Below are 23,945 nucleotides of genomic sequence, written 5' to 3' on the forward strand. Positions count from 1 at the left end.
ATTCTTATGCATTGTGATTTATTGTGATTTTACTCTAGAAATACTTTAGTTTTCTCTGAGTACATTTGTTAGGCTGTAGGCCCTTGAAGAGGGTGGGAATATTTGTTTTAGGAACTGTGATTTACCTACACTGTCTTCATTTGCCAGGGCTGCTATGACAAATACCACAAACTGGCTGGCTTAAACCACATGCATTTTTGTCATAGTTTGGGGTTGAGAAGTCCAAAATCGGTGTATCCATGGGCCTGCTTTCCCCCAGAGTCTGTAGCATTCTGGTGCTGTCTTGTTGGCATTCCTTGGTGTGCCTTGGCTTGTAGATGCATCTCTGCCTCCATTGCATGAGGATCTCTTTCTCCTTCTCTGGCCTCTCCTCTGGTTTCGATGGATGTGTCCAATTTTCCTTCTGCGTATAAGGACGTCAGCCATGTTGGATCAAGCTCCACCCTCATTTGGTTTGACCACACCTTAACTAGTAATATCTTCAATGGTCCTATTCGTAAATGGTTTCACACCCACACTCTGACTCACCTTAACTAATAACATATTCAATGATACTATTTACAAACGAGTTCAGACCCACTGGACTGGGGGTTAGGAGTTGAACAGGTCTTAACTGGGCATCGTGATTCAATCCCCAACAGACACATCACTTATACTACTCCATTTAATACTTAGGTTTCCTTTTATTCCCCAAACAAACAAATAATCTAGTGCTGGGCATACAGAAAGCCCTCAGTTTTTCAATAAGCTAACAGAATAGTTTGGCCAGTTCAACTTGTAACACTCTCTATGTGTTATGCACTGAAAAAACCAAAACATAATTCTGCAGTTTCCAGCCCCAACCTAGCAGAAACGCAGGATATGTGTTTCTCTGGGCTCCACTCCCCTGTCTTGCTGTCCCCAGCCCTAAACAGAACAGCAACCATTTCTTGTTGCAGATTAGTCGGTCCATCCAGAAGGTCCCCACCATCACCACCTGCCGATTTTCAAAGATGCTCACTGACCTCTTTCACACAGTCTCCAGCGGCACTTTTGCGTGGCTGATGTGATGTGTACTCTTCCAGCACAGGAGTCCCATGGGAGCAGGTGCCCGTGTGGAATCTCTCCCATCGTGTCTGGAGAGGCCCATGAGGAGAATGGCACATGTCAGAGATTAGAACATCAACCTCCCCTCCCCTGTTGCTAAGCAACCAGGTCGTCCGTGTTCTCCCCGTCAGCAGGTACCTAAGACGGGCCTGGAGTTCCAGCTGGGACATGCTCTGGGATCTGGGGCCTGGAACTTGAACTCTCCTACTGCCAACCAGCTCTGACCCTCCCCTGCACCCAGAGGGCCCCTTCTTCCTGGAGGTGTGGATCTGCCTTTTGAGATAGTAAAGAAAGGTCCAGATCAATGAAACGATAATTGGTTCAGCTTAAATAAAACAGAATCTCAACCTCATAGGCAGTGAAGTCTCCTAATTCCAGATGTGTCTAAACTGATTTATACCTAAATCCTGTTATCTTCATTTGTAATCAAATCCCTTAAGAGGCAGTTGCATCAGAAAGCTCAGAAAATTGTATTTATTCTCTAAGGTCAAGAAAGTGCTAATACAATGGGATATTATTCAGCCATAAAATTATGAGAATGATGTTCTGATACACACGACAACATGGATAAACCCTGAAAGCATCATGCTGAGTGAAAGAAGTCAGACACAAAAGGACAAATATTATATGATTCCACTTATATGAAATATCTAAAATAAGAAAATTCTGAGAGACAAAAAGTAGATTAGAGGTTACCAGGGGCTGGAAGGAAGGGAAGGGGAGAGTTATTACTTAATGGGTACAGAGTTTCAGTTTGGGGTGATGAAAAGTTTTGGTAACAGATGGTGTCAATGGGAGCACAACATCGTGAATTTAATTAATGCCACTGAATCGTACAATTATGGTTAAAATGGCAAATTTTACATTATATATATGTTACCATAATATATATTTTTTAAAAGAAGAAGAAGAAGGTGCTGTATATATCTCTAACCCCCACCCATGCAATGTGGAGTGAACTTCAGTGGTTCCCAGTAACTACTCAAACCTGTGGGCCTCTGGACCTTTAGGAACTTCTCATGGCTAGGTTCAGTCTTTTATTGTAAATTGTCAAATACTAAATGATATCTATAGCAAACCAAGTACTATGCTGAGGGGAAACCAACGTGTTGGCCAGTATGGGATGGTTTCAGTCTTTAAAGAACTTCTAATTATGTTGGGAAGAACATATACACAGAACCTTCTAGAGCAGAGGTTCCCAAATATTCTCCATTCATGGCACCTTTAGTTTCCCAGTAGTTTTTACATGGTGTTCCTAGGCCAAAAGAAAGACCCAGCAATTCCATTTATTCCCAATCACTTAATAAGTATTTATGCCCTAACATCTTAGCAGCTGCGTGAAAAAATATCATAAATAAATTGAAAGAATAAAAATATTTTTATTTCATTCTTAAATAATCACAATTACTTATAATGGGATGTGTGTGCCTGTTTGGGCACTGAACAAATTCTTAAATTTGGGGTTTGGATAGAACACTGCTGCCCTTACTTTCAGTTCCACTTTGATTTTTGCATGGTAATTGTTTTTGTTGTTGTTGTTTGTTTGTTTGTTTGAAATCGCAGGACCTGCCAAAACCTCAGCTTCATAGAGATAGGATGTCATTGAAAGGAATGTAATATCCAATGTTGAAACTGTGGACTAGTCTCCTTGAGCTAGCAAGTCCCTGTGGTGTCCACAAATGTTTACTATCACTGGGACATTTAAAATATCCTGCAGGAGGGTATGACTCCCGGGGATGAGTCTGGACCTAGCATTGTGGGATTGAGAAAATCTTCTTGACCAAAAAGGAGGAAGCAAAATGAAACAAAGTAAAGTTTCAGTGGCTGAGAGATTTCAAATCGAGTTGAGAGGTCACTCTGGAGGGCATTCTTATGTGCTATATAGATAACCCTTTTTAGGTTTTAATGTGTTGGAACAGCTAGAAGGAAATACCTGAAACTACCAAACTCCAGCCCAGTAGCCTTGATTCTTGAAGACGACTGTATAACAATGTAGCTTATAAGGGGTGACAGTGTGATTGTGAAAACCTTATGGATCGCACTCCCTTTATCCAGCGTATGGATGGATGAGTAGAAAAATGGGGACAAAAACTAAATGAAAAATAGGGTAGGATGGGCAGGTGGAAGGATTTGGGTGTTCTTTTTTACTTTTATTTTTTATTCTTATTTTTATTTTTTTGGTGTAAGGAAAATGTTCAAAAATTGTTTTGGGTTGAAGAATGCATTACTCTATGATGGTAATGAGAACAGTTGATTGTATATCATGGATGATTACATGGCATGTGAATATATCTCAATAAAACTGAATTTTATATATATATATCCTGCAGGGCCTTTCTGAGTTTGCTGTGGGGCCCCAGGAATTCTCAGTGCTCAGAGTAGAAACTACACATCTAAAGCACAGGAACTTGTGGTGGGAAAATTTCAATCCCGGTGGAGGCTGGGCACTCTTTCCACTATTTCTTCCCCAGGAGGCCCTTAATATGTGTTGAGGGATTGAATGAATGGTTGCATGGAAACCCATAATGAAAACTCGATTCCTTTGCAGTCATGTTTTATGGCTTTGTTGAACTGCAGCGACACAATTGTATCGTGGTCAAGAAGAGCCCAGATTCCCACAGTGTGGGTTTGGATCCCGAGCCTACCACGCATTCGAGTGTGAATTTAGGTTTGCCTCTTGAGGCTTTCTGGTTTGTGAAATGGGGAGGACTATAACCTCCCTGGGTTCTGGTGAGAATTACATGAGAGATTCATGGAAAGAACTCTGCTCATTGCTTGATAGATGTAAGTGCTTCAATTTAAAAATGTTGGGTGTCACTCCTGGGAATGGGCATTTAGACTTCAGTGTGGTTGAGCACGGAAAGCCTTTCTCGGGATCGGGTGCTGAGGAGAAAAGGAGGGTGAGGGCTGAGAGGGAAAAGGACAGCACCGTGTGCATAGTAAGGGATTTGGTCTCCAAAAAGAAGTCCAGCCTTTGTCCAGCTCCTGGGAGATAACCGCTATATGGTGGGAATTTCCCAAGTGGTAGGGTAGGGCCATCAGTTATTTGCGGTGGGGCCCCTGTCCCCACCAGAGGGTTTATGCTAATGAGGTAACCCAGGGCCTCACCTTGGTTTGGGGAGGGGGGTCCAGTGTGGCCCCAACAGACCAGCCGTATTTAGAGGGTCTGGGCTTTGAGCCAGGCCGTGTCAGCCCCACCTCCACCTCAGGGAGGGGAGGGGGCTGCAGATGCGGTTCAACCACTTGGGTGCTGATCTCCCCGGAAACCCCCAATAAAACCGATAGACCCCGAAGCTCAGGTGAGTGTCCCTGGTTGATAACACATGTAGATATGCTGGGAAGGTGACACGTCCCGACTCCGTGGGGAGACAACACAGGAGCTTTGCATTTGGGAGCCCTCCCAGATCTTGCCCTCTGCATCTCTTGGCTAGTGCTTATTTGTATCCTTTTTCCTATTAAAAAAAGGAAACAACTGTAAGTCATAACACTTTCTGCAGTTCTGGGAGTTGTTCTAGCAAGTTATCCAACCTGAGAGGGAACCCCAGGAATTTGTAGCCAGATGGTCAGAAATGCCGGTGGTCCCGGGAACCCCGAACTTGCAGCTGGTGTCGCAGTGAGGGCAGTTTTGTAGGGACAGTGTCCTTAGCCTGTGAACTTAGCCTAACTCCGGGCAGGGTCGGAATTGCACTGCACCCAGACAGGAGGGAAAGGGGATAAGCCTCGTGAGGCCCCTTGGGAGAGGCTGATCCTCTGTTCCACTGGGGAACAGAGAAAAGCAAACCTGGGCCTCTGTCCGTTTCCTCTGTACCCAGCACACCTGTAGGGCAGCTACGGTCCTGAGGCACCCGGGCATCTTCCATCCGAAGCCGAGTGTCCAGGAGCCCCTGGCATGACTTGGCCCAGCACTGGGTCCGTGCAGAGCCCTCCCTGGGAGCCAACGAGAGTCCCATCCCAGCCCTGCCGGGACCTTCCTCATCTGTAAAATGGGTCTGCTGCCCCGTGACATCACCAAGCCGGCCGTGGCTTTCCAGCTTTCCAGGGTCTGACCTAGGCGTTGCTTGGGCAAGCACAGGCCAGTTTCCTGGGAGTTCCTGCCAACTTGGTTTCATCCTTTAAAGTAGTCTATATTGTGAATATCATTAACACCGCTGAATTATATTCTTGACAGTGGTTTGAATGGGAAATGCCATGTCATAGATACGTTATGAGAATAAAACTCTAAAAAACAAAAACCCCACCTGGTCTGGATTGCTGGCAGATGTAGCAGAGCTCTTAGGTTCACCCTGGCCAGTGCCTGGGGCGGTGTGAGTTGTCTGTGCCCCAGTGAGCAGCTTTTCAACCTAAGCCTGGGAAAGCCAGCCTTGCTGCGGCCTTCGTCTCACTCAGCTGCAGGGCCTGTCGCCTCGTCCTGAGGTAGAGGATAAAGCACCCTCCCTTTAAGAAGAGGTGGCTCCAGGAGGGAAGAAATCAGCTGGCTCTGGGTGGGAGGGAAGCCGAGCTCTCCTTGTCGGGAACTTTGTAAACCCCCAGTGCTCCAAGGAGCCTGGCCTGTTTCTGAGGCACTGAGCTCGGCGACAGGGTGATAATTTCCCTGTCATCCTTAGCCCACATGATGGTAGCACAGAGCTGTCAAAGTATCAGATGCAGCCAAGGGTGAGGTTTTGTTCTCTGGAAAGGGGATTCTAACTTGCAGCCTCCCTTCAGTAGATGAGCTTCAGTTACTTACTAGGTGCTCAGCTAAATGTTCCAGGCAGCCTTTCCCTCACTGTTGCCCAGGCTTGGCCTCCCTCTTGTCTCCCCATACAGCCAATTGCACCAGCGGAAGCCCCTGCCATAGAGGGAACACTGGGTGCCAGCCCCCCATCGCCAGGTGCCCCTGGGCAGCACCCACGGCTGCAGGCTCTGCATGTGCTGTCATCAGTGAGGGCACCCAGTGCTAAGGGACTCCTGGAAAGGGCACTGCAGTAGGTTTTTTGTTTGTTACTGTGGCTCAGAAACTTTGTTCTTGGAAGAGGCTTATTCCTTGCAGCGTACTCTCCTCTATATTGCCTGTTTCATACTCTCTGCAGTCTTACAAAGTGGGCAGGGGCAGATATTCCCCCCCGTTTCACAGGGGTTTTGCACACTGAGTCAGTGGCAAAGCCCGATCTGAAACACACTTTGATTTGGAGTTCTGTACCTTATCCAGCTCCTGTGCAGCCCAGCCCTTGGCTGTACGCCACCCCTCCCGTGGGCTTCTTTCGAATCTTGTATCTCTAAGGACTGGCAAATGGAGTTTTTATCTGTATCTGTTACGGATTTCAGCAGATTTCATGTGCCAAGACAGTGCCTTTTCATCCTCGAAGCAGCCATTTGAGGAAGGTATTATTATTCCCAATTTATAGATAAGGGAACTGAGCTTCAGAGATATAAAGTGGCTTGGGTCACACCATCAGCAGATGTCAGTCAGAATTTAAGTCTGGGTCTCCTGAACCTCATTCCTTTCCTTTTCTGATAAATGACATGGATCCTGAGCTGCTTTCTTAATAGGCACACAGTGGTCCCTCTGTACGTACATCATCAGTCTTTTCAGAAAGGGCCTCAGAAAGCTGGTCAACCGGGTGTATTAGAGAAGCATTTTAATTGCAAACAACAGAAACTGACTGGCTGGTTTTAGCAGATGGGATTTTTTTGAGCAGATATTTGTTTGGTCACAGAAATGCTAGGAAGGCTGGAAAAAGAGACTTGGAAAACTAGAGGAACAACAACAACAAAAGGCTTGGCAGCTGGAACCACAGTCAAAATCATCCTAGAGACCCCATCTGTCATGGATGGACCCGTAGCTTGCCAGGGCACTGGTATTGCACAATAGTGGCCATCACTGGTATCGCAGTCATCACTGCTCTTGGAAACTAGATGTTGCCACCCCCACTGCCAGCCTGGCTTCTCAGCCCTCCCTGCTTCTTCATGCACCAGCCCCAGGCAGTGTCTTTGGTTGGTCAGCCTCGGCTGTGTGCCTTTGCCTTAGCTGTGGGGGCAGCTGGGATAGCCAGTCCCAGCTCTGGCTTCATAGCAAGAAGCTCTACCTCCCACCAGACTCACTTGGTGGGGGTTTCCCAAATGGAGCAAGGAGATCCAGGTGCTGGGTGGACCCCCCTAATTACAAATGTTCAGTCCCCTCCAAGCCACAAAAACACGCTAACACCCAGTTATTGCACTTTTAGGTTACTTTTCTCTTTCTAACCACCACCACCTTCCCATCACTCCTCAAACTTTGTCTGAGACTTGGTCTAAAACGTGGAGCTAAAGTAGGTAAAAGCACTCTGGGAAGTGGTACGTTAACTTTACCTCAAGCCGTTGGTGGAACTGAGAATCTGGTGTGCCTTGAGGCTGTGGGAGGGTTTACTGATGTTCAGTGACCTCAGAGCAGGACCACTGCTTGTTTGAAGACTGTAAAGCAAATAGAGTTCCCACAGCAGTGGTCATTTCCCTCTGCTGCTGGCTGAGGAGTGAGGATCCATTGTTTTTCTGTGAGGAAGCAGGGAGCCTTTGGCTGCTTTCCTTTCCTGGGCAGCTTTTGGCCACACTGAGGTGTTTTTCCTCCAAGGATCCGTGTTCCTGGGCTTTGCCCGATGGTGCTGGCGTGGCCCCGCTATGGTTTTCCAGCCTGCACACTGCCTTCATAGAGCTGAAGTGTGTGGCAAGCCCATGGCCACCCAGTTCCTTTGGCCAAGATGACGGATGCCTGCCTGCAGAAGGCTGAAGTCCTTGTAGGGCTTCCTTTATTCAGCTGTGGGAGCTCAGCCACCAAAATGGCCAGTGTCCCCAGCCACAGTCCTTCGGGGGGCTCTGGCCAAGTTCACTACCACCAGTGTGAAGCAAGTGCACATCTGCCTTCCAAGCAGAACAGCCATGTGGTTCTTCCACTTTGAGCCTCTGACCCTTCTTGCTTTTCAGCTCTTCCCCCACTTCAAGCCCTAGACTCTCCTCTGCCTCCATTGCTTCCCCAAATCTCTTCTCGACATAATGCTGGGGTCCAGTGGGGCTCAAAGGGTCTGCGTGTTCTTTTCTCAACACATCCAGGTGGCTCTGAGGCTCAGTCATTTAATCCTGCTTCCAGCCTTCCACTTGTGGCAATTGTCTAGGTGGAAAATAGGAAGAATAGGGCTTTGGGAGAAGAACACCGAATTTGCAGCCTGGCCTAACTATGATCTTGGGTTCTCTATTCTGTGCAAATGGGGATAATGGGGCTGTTGCGATGCTTGAAGGAACCAATCCTCTGGGGAGGGAAGAACCTGACCCCTGGTGGATGCTAACAATTCCAGCCCCTCTTCGCTCCTCATCCTCTCTCCCACCCCCAGAGGCTCCGAGGCTGCAGCCCTGCCCTGCACCTGCTCGTATGACCACTGCCTACCGAGAGCCCTGAGTTGGGGACGCAATCTCCTTGGTAACAAGGAGTCTACTAATAGCTTTTTAAAACCCTAGAGGATCTCACTGAGACTCTCTTTTTGATGGAGTAAAAACCACTGAAAGAACACAGAAACAATGGGAGGTGGGAAAGGAATACAGATGCATGTCTGAGGCTCTAACATTGGGAGAATACTAGAGAATCTTCCTCTTTGTGGCTCTCAAAAGGTCACAGGGGCCTGGCAGGGAATGTGAGTGAGGGAAAGGGGTTGGTGGTCATTGTGGGATGACAGAATTCTAAGATGATCTTTGCCTCCTGGTGTTGCTCCTCTGACTATGTTAATTATTTTATATGGTAAAAGGGAGATTATTATCCTGGTGGGTCTCATCTGAACACCCGAGCCCTGTAAAGGCAGAGAATTCTCTCTGGCTGGTGGCAGAAGAGGAAGTCAGAGAGAGTCCAGGTGTGAGAAGGATTGGCTTTGACATGCTGTTACTGGCTTCAAGGTGGCAGGGGCACATTGGCGAGGATTCTAGAAGCTGAAAGTAGCCTGCGGCTCACAGCCTGTAAGGAAACAGGGACCTCAGTCCCACAACCACCAGGAACTGAATTCTGCCAACAACCCAAGTGAGCTTGTTAGTGGATTCTTCCCCAGAACTTCCAAATACGAGCCCAGCCCAGCCAACTCCTTGATTTGGGCCTTAAGCTGAGACCCAGCTGTGCCTCTCTGCACTTCTGATCTACAGAACTGTAGATGATAAGTGGATGTTGTTTTACACTGCTAAGTCTGTGGTAGTCTGTTACAGCAGCAATAGAAAATGCAGACAGTAATGCATTAGGGACTTGTGGGGACTGCAGTGTACTGGAGATAAAGTGCCATCTAACTATCCAAGCTGTGTTCTCTGGGTGTTGTATACGATTTCAATATGGGTGCGAATAGCATCCTATCCAGCCATGAGACAGGGATGGCCAGAAGGCAGCAAGAGTGCAGAAGTTAAGATCAGGCGTGCTCTGGAGCCAGTCTGGGCCCAAATCCCAGCACTTCTCCCGACCAAGCTGTGGAACCACAGATAAGAGGCTCACTCTTCCTAGATGCTCAATTTCCGCACCCCTCAAGGAATTGGGTGGCCTGGAAAGTGGAAATGCATGTAAAGCACTCAGCCTCCTCTGGCACAAAATAGATGCTCAGCAATATTGCTTTTACTATTTAAAATTATGTCATTATTACTATGAGAGGATCAGACTAGTGGCTTGCACTGAGAAGTTGTATTTCTGTCAGGAGCTCTAATGGGGATTGAAGATGGGGGATGTAATCTCTCCAAAAGGAGGTTAACAGGAGTTTTCCAAATGTATAAGGAGGAAGGGCCAGAGGGCAGAGACAGGGATTTAGACAAGCCATTCCTCTTGGTGCTGCCACTTCATGTGTGTGTGTGTGTGTGTGTGGCACGTGCGCTGTGTTGTGTAGGGTGGAGAGGATATTTGGAGAGGAAAACTAAAAGATAAAGGAGACAGAGCTGGACTAAGTGGAGTGAGGCCATCAGTGAGCAAAACTGGTAAATGCCCCTTGTCTCTGAGTGTGGGAAAGGAGTAAGTATAAGTTGCCCTGTTTGTTCAGGTACTAAGTTCTGTTAAATCAGAGGTTTGCCTTTGATCTGCCCTTTTATCCCTTTGACTTTCAAGCCCTGTTCTGCTCAATCTTTTTTGAGTCATAGACTTAGGAATCTAGTGAACTTCTCCCTCATAAAATTGTACATTGGGATATACACGAGCAACTTTTGTAAACAGTCCGGTTTTGGCAGTTTCTTGGACCTCAAGTTAAACACTCTTGTTTTAGATCTTATTCTGAATGGACCTCAATCTTCTGAATGATGAATAGGCAAACTCCTATGCATGCTTCAGGGCCCTGCTCAAGCAGAGCTTCCTTCCTTGCCAGAAAGTCGGGGAGCCCCTCCTTCGTGCTCTCTTTATACTTTGTTCATCCTCTATTAGTCCCATATCCTGTAACAATTCCTTTCCTATTTGGTCACCTCCACTAGACTGTGAGCTCCTAGACATCTTTCTTACTCATTTTTTGGCCCCCAGTGCCTCACACAGAAATGTTGAAGGAATGAAGTCTAAATGAACATAAGGAGCTCCTTGCTTGAACTGCTGAGAAAGCCCTCTCAACTTCTGTGAATGGGAGTTAAAAACAGGAAGCCATATCTGATGGGACGTCTTGTGGGGACAGCTGCAAGCCAGCCTTCAGAATCAGCATCCGTTTCGACTTCCAGAAAGATAAGGGGCTGTCAACACAAGTGGAATAATCCAGGAGGAGCCGGTGGGAAAGTAGCACTGCCTGATAGATCTCCACCATTGATTAGATACGGGAATGTGTAATTGGAAATGTGCTGGGAGGGAGGGATGCTTTGAAGTTCCAGGTTGATTATGTTAGGGGCTGGCTCCAGCTTCTGGGTGGCAGGGTGGATGGCGGCCACACACTCCAGTACCCGGGGAAAACCTACCTGATCAGGGGCAGGAAGGAACCCCTGCTCGGGGGGATAGCAGAGAACGTGTCTTTCTCTAGATGCTTCTATGGGAGGCCCCTTGCCCAGATTCCTGAAGAGCATCATTTGGATGCAGTTACCAGTTCCCACGGAAGACCTGGTCTTTCCTGTGGATAAAGGGATATGGGGAGGGTCCTCAGCCACAACCCATCTCCCCACTTGGAGACCCTAAGCTTGTAGGTGTGAGGGGAACAGCTGGGCTTTAGGGTCTGTTGTGTTGGTTGGGAACTCCTACACTATATCATTAACTCTGCATGATGCCATGGATATTTTGGCCCAGTTACAGGGAACACACTCAGCCGGTGTTGAAGGAAGCCAATTTTCCATTTCCCCCTGAGGAATCTTAGGAGGGCAGTAAAGATCCTTCTGGAATTATTTAATTTAAAAGCTTCTGATGAAGAGCAGCCACACTGCCTTGAATATAGCACTTTTTCACCCTCCAGAAGTTTCCCACCTCTCTCATCCCCCCCCCCCCAACGTCAGCTCTGTGATATAGGTAGGAAGGATGAGTCCAACCATTTTATGGACAGGTAGCTCTCACTTTATTGCTAATAAGGGGTTCTGTTTGGGGACATTACATTGCTTTGAGCCCAGACCTCAAAGCCCAGCTTGGCCTAAAATATTAAATTGCTTCCAGACCCAACTTGAGTTATACAAAGGGACAAATAGTCTCTGTAGAGGTGAGTTATGATGACTTCCCCAGAATGCCCAGGCCAGTCCCCATGTTTTCTTTATCACCCACACTGCCAAATGGGGCAAGATTCCAGGACATCCATTCCTGGGTGCAGAATTCCCTCTCCAGTGGAGTGAGCTGAGTTTGGGGCATGTTGTGGTGGCTCACAGCAGCCTTTCCACCATCCATCAGAGCCCAGCATGTCCTGAGAGCCTCACTCTTCGTCCTCCATCACCATGAGCCCCGAAGGACTTTGCTGAAACCCTCCAATTGCTCAGGAAACATATGGGGTTGGCAAGACACAAAACCCTTTTACTCGGGCACTCCTTTTTTCCCCAGTTTGTACTTTGCACTGCCTTTTTATTTGGAGTGAATGCGAATCCATATGTTTCAAGTCCCTTTGCTTAATTCTGCACAGTATTATCTTCTCAGAGATTGTTTGAATTCCCAGTGTGTTTGATCTGTTGCCTTAGTAGGGGGCATCACATACTATATGAATCCGAAACTTAAAGGGGATGTGTTTTGCATGGCATTCTGAAACAGCACGTGGGTGTAGGCTGGTAGAGATGACCCTCCTGTCCTTTTGGTAATTCTCCATCCAGGAATGAGAAAGCGCAGACTGTCTCCTTAGGCTGTACAGAGTGGTCACTGGGTTGTGTTTTTCCCCTTGTGGCTGAGGAGAGCCTTTGTAGGGTGCCTCTCTCTGATCCCTTCATTTTCTGTCTCTCCAGTGGAAGCTACTTATCTTCATGTCAAAGGGATGTCAGAGCCATGTGTTTAGGGAAGAGGGAAGGTGCAAAACTTTGTCCCTGCTTATTATTTCCTTTCCAAAAGACAATGGAGAGAGGTTTTCTCTAAAGAGCCCGTTTCTGCACTTTCTTGGGGGGTGGCAAGAAAGGCATTGTGCTAAGACAGACGGAAGTCGAGAAGACACCAAAGACCAGTGCTGTTCCCTGGAGAGCCAGATCTCAAAGCCCCGGCTGGCAGACAGAAGCAATTTGGAAGGCAGATGCCTGTCTGCTTCTTAAAAGAAATCCCAGCATGTGTCTTGGTGGCTTTCTCAGCCTAGTGGGGTGTGTCATCCCCGTGCCCAGACAATGACAGCCACCTTTACATTGCAGGCAATTTCAGGGGTAAAGGAATGGCTCTGAGTATCACTAATACACAACTCTCCCTCCCCACCCCCCACACAGGAGATCTCTGATGACTGGAATTTTACCATTAGAACTGTATTTCTTTGGCATGAACCCTGGATTCTTGTCAAAATGCTAAGAACCTTGGAATTTCAGGTTCTTGGCATTTTGGTAGGGCAATTTTGCTGGGGAAATCTGGGAAAGAGAAGCTGAGGATCTTGGAAGTCCCAGAATGGGCTTTGCAGAAACACCACCAAGGGGTGGAGTTGAGGGAATAATATCCAGCACAGAGAGAAAACAAACGTTCCTTTACAAATGTGTGAAGGATGTGGCAGCCCTGCATTTTGAGTTCCCTTTAAAACTGGATGTGATATCTTCTTCCTAACAATATATCATAAAGGCTTTGAGAAGTAATCATAGAATTTGTGTGGAGATGCCTGTACCTCGGAACCTTAGGGGGTCCATGCATGGGCTTCAGGAGGTGGGTAGTTTTGTGATTATGTTTATATTGCATTTTGGGGGGAGAGAATCCATAGCTTTCATCAGGATTGTAGAGCATCCTGTGGAATTTGAGCAAGAAGGCTGGACAGCGTGGCCTGAGCCTGTGAAGCATGCAAAGTTCAAGGTCAGCTGAGCTTTTACGAGCTCTGCAGGACATAGGAACTGGGGCAAGTCCACAGTGCTTGGACCTGCCTGCCACCCTATGCTTTGGAAGGCCCTTCTACCATCATCGTGAATACCATCTGTCAAAGGTCATCATGCCTCCTTTGGGTGTAAAAGAATACTAATGTTTGACTCTGATCATAAAAGTAGGAACTTAGAAAATATGGAAAAGCATAGTGAAAGAAACAAAATCAGTCATAACCCTACCAGTCATTAACTACTATGCATGCTTTGAGGTATTCCCTGCCAGGCTTTTCTTTTTCTTTTTTTTTTTTAGAGGAAGTTGAGATCATCATACGTCTATGAGTAGAGGCCTTTTCACTTAACATTGCACCCTAATCATCTTGCTTGCCATTACAAAGTCATTATAAGCATCATTTTCAGTGGCTGCACAATACTCCATTGTGTGGCGGTCCCAGCGTTTACTTACCCATTCTTCAATTGTTGAACATTTGCATTGTCTCCCACTTTTTGCTTTAATAAATAATGCAGTGAGAAACCTCTCTGGGCAAGAAGCTTTGCTTGCATTTTAGATTATTGCTTTATGATAGATTCCTAGAAGTCTCGTTTGACTTCTGAAGATAATTATGCTAAGATGTCGCCAAGACCCACTGGTAAAGCATAGACTTGGGAAAAGACGGTGGATGGAGAGGTGGGCCAGTGGACACACTGCAAAGTACCATGGCAGAAGGCACACTTAGAAATTAGAAGACCCAGCGTTTATCCTAGAGTGTGTAGAATGTAGAATCACAATATACAAAATAGCATAATGCAAGAGATGCCTCAAAAAAAAACCCTATGGGAAGTTGAGTTTTGTGTGTATGTCCATATTGCATTTTCTGGAAAGGGAAAATAATTTCCATCAGAATCTTTTCAGTTACACGGTTGAAAAGAATTACCCATTCAGTGACTGTTTTGGCATGTATGCAGGGGGTGGGGTGAATTGTTTTTCTCTACTTCCCCCTCATTCTTCTGTTTTATTTTATAGTTTTTATAATAGAAAAATAAGATAAACATATTTTTAGTACCATTTATACGATCAGTTGAGTGTACTAATGAGATGCCAGTCAGGGCTTCTGGTTTAGGAGATCTCGGTAGGGTAGGAGGGGCTATAGCCTCTACCCAACAGGTTTGCGGCAGATTTTGGCAGCATCTGTCACCTGTCCCTGCAGTGACCTACCAATCTGTTTGCATGTAAATCTGCTCCTGGCATCGTGAGGCAATGTTATTTGAGCCTAATGCCTGCAAGATCCCGTCATCGGGTGTTATGTTAAGCATGTGCTTGGCGCTTTGGGGAATATACACCAATGTTTCCTCACCCTCTGTCAACACTTCAGGCTTGACTGGTTGCTAAGAGATACAGGAGCGTCCAACTGGTCCTTCATGGTCATCAGGAGAGCCAGCCCAAGGCTGCTAATATGGAAAAGACAGGAGAGTCTCGTGGGCTTCAAGGCTAGACTTAGATGTGAGCATGGGAATTGGCAACTTACTTTGTATTTATTTTTTCCAGTCTGTGCTGGACACAGCTATTGGCTAGCTCCTCCATTAGGAAAATTACAGGGCCACAAGCCAGGTTGCAGCCTTGTCCAGGTGATTCCCACTGGACAGACACCAAGGGCTGCAGGGCTTTCCCAGAACCCCATCTTAGCTCAGCGCGTTCCAGGAGGCCATGAGTACTGTCAAGCCGAGTATCCATGGTTCAGACACCTGGGTGGGGAGTATGTGTCTTTCACCCTGTTTCCCTTGGGCATCTCCCTTTCCTGTGGCTGGACTTCCAAGGTCTCCATTACAGGGTCTTTGTGCAGAGTGGGACCAGCAGAGACCTACCCCAGGCAGGCACACGCCTTCACACAGCAGCTCCCTGAGTCTTTTCACCTGGCTTCCTTTTACCTGGCTTCTAACAAATCTGTAGATTTTTTTTTTTTTTTTTTTTTTTTTTTGAGTTCCAGTTGGCTGTTTCTCCAGGTCCAGCTGAGTTTTTTTTTTTTTTTTCCTTAGCTTCTGTGGAATAAAATCTCTTCCTCATTCCCTGTCACCCTCCCATCCTTTGAACCTTTGTTCTCTCCAGACCCAGAACCATCATCTGCCAATGGGCTCAGAGAGGCATCTTGTGTCTACCTGTAATTTATACCAAACTATTACCATCATCACAAAAGCCTAATTCTTATTGGGCCCCAACTTCACTGGCCAAAAGCAGCCAACCCCACTGTATTAGTTGGGGTTCTCTAGAGAAACAGAACCAACAAGAGATATCTGTAAATAAAAGATTTTATAAAAGTGCCTCACGCAACTGTGGGGATGCACGAGTCCAAGATCCATAGGGCAGGCAATGAACTGGGAACTCCGATGAAGGTGTTTGATGAACTCCTCAGGAGATGCTGACTAGCCAGAGAAGTGAAGGTTCCCTCTCTTTCTCCCTTAAAAGTCTTCAACTGATTAGATTAAATCCAGCTGACTGGATTCTTCCATTGAGGAAGACATGCCCTTCGTTGATGTCATCAGTCACAGGTGCAGTCAATTGATGATTTAATAAACCAGCCTTCTGGTTTATTAACCAGCCACAATGTCCTTGCAGTAATGGTTAGGTCAGACACCTGGACACCATCACTTGGCCAAGCTGACGCATGAACCTAACCATCACACACACCCTGAGCAGATGAGTGGGGGAGAGAACCAGGCATTGCCCACCCCCTCAGATAGACGGAATATCTTCTCTTCCCGTAAAGAGTGGGAAGGCATATTAAACAAACACATCTGTGACCACTGCCAGGCCTAATCCAGAAAGCAAAATAAACAAGCAAGATAACATTCAAAATATAATTGGGGAAAAAAAAAAGACAGCTAAAAGCTTAGACCTTCAAAATGTCATTAAAAAAATCCTTCCTCAAACTTAATCATACTTGCCCTGGTTATGGTTTAAGCTCATATATTCTGGTTCTGTCCAGATACAGATACTATTCTCCTCTCTATGTATGGTATTTTCAATAATAAGATTTTAATAAAAATTATGTTTCCTATATAAAATAAAGCATATGCAAAATTTATACAAGTTAAATTTAATAAAATATATTTTATAGTTTGTTCTTTAAAATATTTAATAGAAATGTTTGATAGTTTCAAATAATATTTTTAAAAATAGATACTATTTTACAAGTCAAATATATTTGCATAGAAATGTTATCTATGTATATTAAGCTAGTCTGAGACATTTTATATTATTTGGTAAATATTTAAAAATATACAACATAGTCTAATTAGAATGAATTTTAATATTTAAATTCAACTTAAATATTGAACTCAACATTGAAATATATGCAATGTATGTTTATTTAAAGAAAATATTTTATTGACTAGTTCCTAGCGTTCCAGTGGAGGCATCTGTTAGCGCCCCCGAGCGCCCCCTGCAGGCCAGCCCCTGACCTCCTGTTTCTCCTCCGCCCGCAGGCATCGGCAAGAACGTCATCTGCGACCGCACCGCCACGCCGCTGGATGCCTTCCGCATGATGTCGGCCGCCCACTACTACCCCAAGCTCATGAGCATCATGGGCAACGTGCTGCGCTTCCTGCCGGCCTTCGTGCGCATGAAGCAGCTCATCGAGGAGGGCTACGTGGGCGAGCTGCTGGTGTGCGAGGTGCAGGTGCACGGCGGCAGCCTGCTGGGCAAGAAGTACAACTGGAGCTGCGACGACCTGATGGGCGGCGGCGGCCTGCACTCGGTGGGCACCTACATCATCGACCTGCTCACCTTCCTCACCGGCCAGAAGGCGGTCAAGGTGCACGGGCTGCTCAAGACCTTCGTCAAGCAGACCGACCACATCAAGGGCATCCGCCAGATCACCAGCGACGACTTCTGCACCTTCCAGATGGTGCTGGAGGGCGGGGTGTGCTGCACGGTCACCCTCAACTTCAACGTGCCCGGCGAGTTCAAGCAGGACGTGAGCGTGGTGGGCTCGGCCGGGCGCCTGCTGGCGGCGGGCACCGACCTGTACGGGCAGCGCAACAGCGCCCCCGAGCAGGAGCTGCTGCTGCGCGACGCCACGCCCGTCAGCAACTCCCTGCTGCCCGAGAAGGCCTTCAGCGACATCCCGTCGCCCTACCTGCGCGGCACCATCCGGATGATGCAGGCCGTGCGCCAGGCCTTCCAGGACCAGGACGACCGGCGGACGTGGGACGGGCGGCCCCTCACCATGGCCGCCACCTTCGACGACTGCCTGTACGCTCTCTGCGTGGTGGACACCATCAAGCGGTCCAGCCAGACGGGCGAGTGGCAGAACATCGCCATCATGACGGAGGAGCCGGAGCTGAGCCCGGCTTACCTGATCAGCGAGGCCATGCGGCGGAGCAGGATGTCCCTCTACTGTTAGCGCCGACTGGGGACCTAGGGGGACTTCGTCTCCTGCATGGGGCTCGGAGAGGGGGAAGGCACAGGGGGATAATGACTATGGGGGGGCGGGCGAGGAGGAGGGGCGCTGTCAATGAATGACATTTGGGAACGTGAACCCCGGCGCTGGGGAGGAACCCCAGCCAAGGGAAGGAACTCCGGGCCAGACTGCTGGTGGGCGTGAGCTAATACCTGGGAGTATACAGAGGGCATGCCATTCAGATCTTCCCTGGTATTTGCACAAGAAGGGATGTTTGCCGGGTATTTGCACAAGAAAGAGGCGGTTTATCTGCCTGTGCTGCCATTTACTGTGAGAAGTAGGGAGGGGTTGCTTCCCACTGCACCCCAGCCTTCCACACACCTGGGCCTCCTTTGCAAGCCAAATGGTCCTGCAAGGTCCTGGCTGTAGCAGATGTCAGGTTCAGTGCTTGCCAGGTTTCCCCAGCACCCAGCCTGGGCAGGATGAGGTGCCAGTCTTCCCATGTCCACAGGGGAGAGGTGGGGGTGGGGTGGGGTAGTGGGAAAGTTCTAGTTACGGGAAGCCCTTTTTTAATTCTACTTCGTGTCCAAATGGAAAAACACTTGGTAACAAAGTGTACAGCTTTCTTGGATGGTGTTTTCCTCCCAGGAAGCACTAGGGAGCATCTCCCTCACTGATTCATTGGCCATCACCTGGCCTGAGATGGGCTGAGGTAGTGACAGGGATGGCGAGCAGAGAGAGCAGTTCCCTAAAATAACAGCAGAGAGCAGGAGCACACACCGCATGGAAACAGATGACTCCGAGAATAAAATATCCCTTTGAACTTGTCAACAATTAAACAACTGCAAGGAACCTCCTCCCAACACTATTTCCAATGGCGTGGAATTGAATATAAGAGGGATTAGTTACTGATGTGTTGAGGTGGTCCTGCAATTCAAGGCTTTCTGGGGCAGGGATCAGAAGGCAGCAAAGAGGGATGGGGCAGGGTGGGTTTGACTGAGAGATCCTAGGCAGCTCTCAAAGCCCCTGGGCAGCCGCCAATCTCAGCACTGCCGTGTGAATTCCCAAGTTGAAGGCTAGCACTGGACTTGCTTTGGGCTCTGATACCCATTTATTTAGATGTCCTAAATTTGCCCACCTGGGGAAGATCTTTTAGCATTGTGGATTTAAAAGGGAAAGCTTCAGCTCCACTCAGATATACTCTTCTTCCTCCCTTAAAAAAAAAAAAAATAATAATCAAGGCTCTTGTCCTTAGCTTTGGCCTTTGTGCTCAAGATTCTGACACCTGAAAAATTTTGAATAGGTACCAACCCCTCCCCCACCAACACACACACACACACACACACACACCAGCAAAAAGAAAAAACAGGCACATAATTTTCGAAAATGGGAGGTATAAAGCCCTCTGAGGTGTACACTTCACCTGGGATTAAGAAAGTAATGTTGGAAAAAGCATATTCTTCTCTTTGTCTGTTAGCTTTTGAATCCTTTTACCTTCTGCTTACAGAGCTTGTATTGGAAGGGAGGAGCAGGCAGTGCTGTAAGGGAACTAAACTCACCCACACAAACAGGATTTGTAAATGCTTACTATCAGCAAACGTCACTAAAATTGTTCAGAAAAGTTCAGATCTGGTCTTGAAAGACCAAAGCAAGTATCTTTTGAAAACAGGGAGCTCTCCTTTTATCTTTTCTGTCTCAATTCTTCCTCCTACATAATATATTTCTCTAGACTGGATGTTGAGGCTGGTACTTGGGAATCCACATTGGTTTTGCTCACCAGCTTACAGAAGGCAGAACACCGAGGTTTAGACTTCTTTTCTGGTAACTAGAAGTAGAACTAGAAGGGAATTTAAGAAGCCTAGAGTCCACCCCCCAGCCTCTTGAAAAGGCTTTCATTGAAATATGAGGCCTGAATCTGAAAATGAAAAGTGTAATTCATTGCATCCTCTGTTTTTCTCCCTGGGCTCAATACACTGGGAAGCCCAAGCTACCAGTGGGGGGCAGCCATGGGCATTTCCAGTGCATTCAGGGCAAATGTTGGTCAGTTCTAGTACAGAGGGCTAAGGTTTGCCCTCCTGGAAAGAACTGCCCTACTTCCTGGGGCCTTGCTGAAACACAGCAAGCATAGTCAGCTGACACTCTCAGTGGGACTTAATGGCCCATGATCTACTTACAGGCTTCACGTTCAGCATTCCAGCTTTTGCAGCTCTCAGTTCAAAACCGGAGTTTCGGTAGTGGAACTCTCCCAGTAGTAGTTTGAGGGCCATGTCATGGTCTGTTTCGGTTCCTGTTCTCCTAAATTGCCCTCTGAATAGGTAGTTTTTGTGGAAACTGAGTGGAAGTAATTTTTTTTTTCTAACTAGCATGAAAGGCTGTAAGATTAAGGATGGAAGGAAAAGAAACTAAATGACACTACAGGCCTCATATTTCTGGGTCGTTTATAATCTAAGTAGGGATATTCCTGGGGGTTCATTTTTATGTTTCTGTCCTTAACCATAATACTTGGGAGACTGTTTTTCTAAAGTCTTCTGAGCTCCGGGATAAATATTCAGTGTCATAAAACAAAAATTCTTATTTGATGCGGGGACAGAGAAAGAATATTCTTTAAAAGAATATTTAGTGAGTGTACTCAAATTTTATCTTCTGAAATTCATGTAGTAGGTAGAGGCAGGAATGGGGGAGAATAAAAAACCTAGGTAGTTGGATTTTTTTTCTTTAATATAAAAATTGTAGCAGATGGGTCTGAGAGTCTTCTTTAAGTGCTCCTTTTGACCCTGTCCTACCACATGCAAAGACTGTTGAATGGAGGCAGCACTGGGATGCTGAAGTTTCCAGCTTGCAACCACGTTCTATAGAAGGCCTTTGTTTCAGCCCAGCACCCCAATAATGCCCTTAGGGGTCTAGGAACCCCCTGCCTACTAGGACCCGGATTAAGTCCCAGCAGTAAGCGAGCCCCTTTCTGCTAAATGTGTTTCAAGGGCCTCATGTAACTGAGGCTCAACTTTAGGGTCCTCACATTTAGTTCCCCCTTGCCAGTTTTGGTCCCATCATTGTGTGGATGCCTCTGATACTGGAAATTTTGTTTAACGCCACTTGTTACCTCTGCAGGTGTCCAAAATTCCAATTTCTGCCAAGTGTATGTCAGGTGTTCTTAACTGGTTTCCACGAAGGTTTGGGAAGGCCCTGAGCTTATATGGAAACTTTGGAGTCTCCGTGTCGCCTTTTGAGAAGATAGTCCATGACTTCTATCAGATTCTCTAAGACTTCTCCCTTAATGGCAGGGGCATTGAGGAGAACCACCAACACTCCTTAGCCTACCTGGCAGAAAATACCTGTGTGCCAGGTCTATCTGGACTCTCTATTGGCATTCTTGGTTGGCTCCAACTCAAGATGAATTTCTCCCAGACCCTTTCTCCAGCTGCAGAGAGCAATCCCCAGCACCCTCTGTGCTACCAACATGGAAGAGACTAACATTTATTGATGATCCACTATATGCAGGGTGTTTTAAGTATGTTATCTCATTTAATCCCTAAAACTCTATTATTCCCTTTTCACAGATGCAAAAATTGAGGTTCTGACAGTGAGAGTCACTTGCCCACAGTCACACAACTAGTAAGCAGAAGTGGGGTCACCTGAATTCAAACCTTTCTTCTTCTCCAAACCACATTGCCTCCCAGGAAGAAAGAGCTGGGCCTCTGCTGGTCTTTCCAGGCAGGAAAGCACTCCTGGGCAAACACCGCAGGGGTCAACTCTTGTGCCCAGCGGAGCCACTGAGATAAGAGTTGAATGTGACCCACTACCCACTCGACTGCTGTACACACACCCCATTGAGCAGGGTGCCACATGTGCTGTTCTGCCACAACAAGGCTAGTTATAGAGCTGCAGATAGAAGCGGTTGAGTTTTCTTCCCCTTCCACAATGGAAAGATCACAGCCTCTTAACACTGACTCCTTCAGCTGATTTTGATCATAGGTGAGGCAGCAAACCTCAGAGCTGGGGATTTTTCAAACGTTGTGGGCCAATTCTTACAGATGGCACTTGCATTGCTCTGTGGCCTGGGTACAAGGCAGGAAAGTGTCTTCTCTCAGGGAGTGGTGCTTTTAAAGTTCATTTGTTTGTGACTCAGATTTTTAGCTGTGCATTGCATTTTTACCTTTACACTCTTTTCTTCTCTTTATCTTGTCTCATAGCTGCAGCTGTTGAATTTGACCTGTGGTCATAAATTGGGTTTCTGATCTGATCTCTTTTATTCTGGTTGGTATGGGGGAAATTCAGTACTGCTAGTGATATCCTGGGGAGAAAATAAATCCAGTTGCCTCTGAAGGGACTTCAGAGTCCAGTACATGTAATCCCTTCATTTTAGATCCCAGAGAGGTGATGTAATGGCCAAGGTCACACTGCTGCTTGTGTGGTAGAGCCAGGACTGGAAGCCTGCTGTCCTGCCTCTCACATCACAGACCTTCACAGCTCTCAGCTGGGGTATGGGGGCTCCAAGAGGTGGGCTCTCTTGTCCCAGGTTGCATGACTAGCCAGTGGAGGAGTTGGATAAAACTCAGACCTGCATCGGACTGTTGCAGGTAAAATCAATGTTTTATAAACCAAAATATATAGAGAATGTACTTAGAGAAATAGCTATTTAAAAATTTCCATTGTGATTGTAACGTGAACAATTATCTCTAATTCGTCTTTTATTTAGCAAAGTTGGGGGAGGCATAAATCTAGATTTTTCCTCTTTGGGATTTCCTGAGGCCAGTTCTACTTATATTTCCTCCACTCTTAAAGACAGAGCTAGACTCTTAGCTTAAGATTCCTGCCCCATCCACCACCAACAAATTTTGGCCACTAAAGCCCTGGAGTTTTGGGAGTGGAGAGCTCATTACAAATTTAAAAAAATAGCAGAACCCCACATTTCAATTCCCAGTTTGGGAGACGGGGAGGAGGACAAGACAAGAAAAGCTATGTGTGTCGACAGTCGTCACCTCACAAAGGAAGCTGGCTCAGCGTAGGCAGACAGGCTGGTAGATGGAGATGCTCCCAGTTTTGGGGGACAGCCCAGGCTGAGTGGGGCTCCCAGGATTCCTCCTGTGCTTCTTTAAAAGGTGATGGGTTCTGAGGTCCCCTTGGAGTTTGGAAGTGAAGCCAGCATTGCGTATGAGTGACCCCATTATTTAGGAGTGGAAGGCAGTGGCCTACTGACCCATCTTCTCTCCACATCCAGGTTCCCGTTGGCTGGAGCCCTTGAGAGGGTGGGCTAAGACTCCGGCTGGACTTGTCTCTCAGCTGGGCTACTAAAGTGTTGAACTACTGAATACTGTTGAATCTGTGGCTCTCTTTTCTTTTCTGTTTACACCAGCAGTGAATAGAGTAGTAAGAAGAACATGTCGTATGCAATGGCTTTATGCTTAGTGCAGTGATCAAGTACTTCCCTGGGCAGACATAGGCAAGGCCTACAGAATAACCGCAGCATCACCACGTAACTGTCACTCTTGTCCCCCACCCGGTCTCTGCTGTCCTCTCCAGCCAGCACAAAGGCTAAGTTGTTCAGTGAGCCCCTTGGCATCTCCTTATAACCAGGGGCGACTTATTTGTGATTCTTAGTCTAATCCCAAGTTCAGGAACAGAACAAAAGCAAGTGACCTGACCAGCTCCTTTTGCTCCCCCACCTTCTCTTTCAGGCATTCAAACCTATTCAGTAATCTGCCCTGTGCCTTGCCCAGGGGAGGGAGAAGTTTCTTGCAGTTACAGCTTCCTGTTTGCTGCCTGGTGCTTCTATAGTACTTCATTTGTTTTTTTAAATAATCGAAATTGCATTTGTTTGGTTGCTTGTCATTGTCGAGTATGTGTTTATTATGTCTTACAAACATGAGTATACATATGTATAAAACCAAACTTATATATAAAAGGTCAAGGCATGTAACTAGGTGTTTTAAAGAGTTATTTATCAAGGGAAAAAGATGTGTGTTATAAACAGAGTCTATATTTTATATATAATGTAGATAGCAAAAAATAGCTTATAAATTATAGGTGGTTTTGTTTTCTTTTTTTATTTTTAAAGCAAAAAAAAAAAAAAAAAAAAAGAAGGGACAATGAATGCAACTG

At 46.6% G+C, this 23,945-nt stretch overlaps 1 protein-coding gene across 1 annotated transcript in view; it reads left to right on the forward strand.

The window, feature by feature from the left end:
- The window catches only part of GFOD1 (glucose-fructose oxidoreductase domain containing 1), a 115,097-nt gene extending 97,201 nt beyond the window's left edge, over positions 1 to 17,896 (forward strand). The window contains exon 2 of the mRNA XM_037842582.1: positions 16,930 to 17,896. Coding sequence (XP_037698510.1) covers positions 16,930 to 17,849 — 920 coding nt within the window. The 3' untranslated portion in view covers positions 17,850 to 17,896. The remainder of the gene's footprint in view (positions 1 to 16,929) is intronic.
- The last annotated feature ends 6,049 nt before the right edge of the window (positions 17,897 to 23,945 follow it).

This window comes from Choloepus didactylus, chromosome 7 (assembly GCF_015220235.1).
Source record: "Choloepus didactylus isolate mChoDid1 chromosome 7, mChoDid1.pri, whole genome shotgun sequence".
NCBI classification, from domain to species: domain Eukaryota; kingdom Metazoa; phylum Chordata; class Mammalia; order Pilosa; family Megalonychidae; genus Choloepus; species Choloepus didactylus.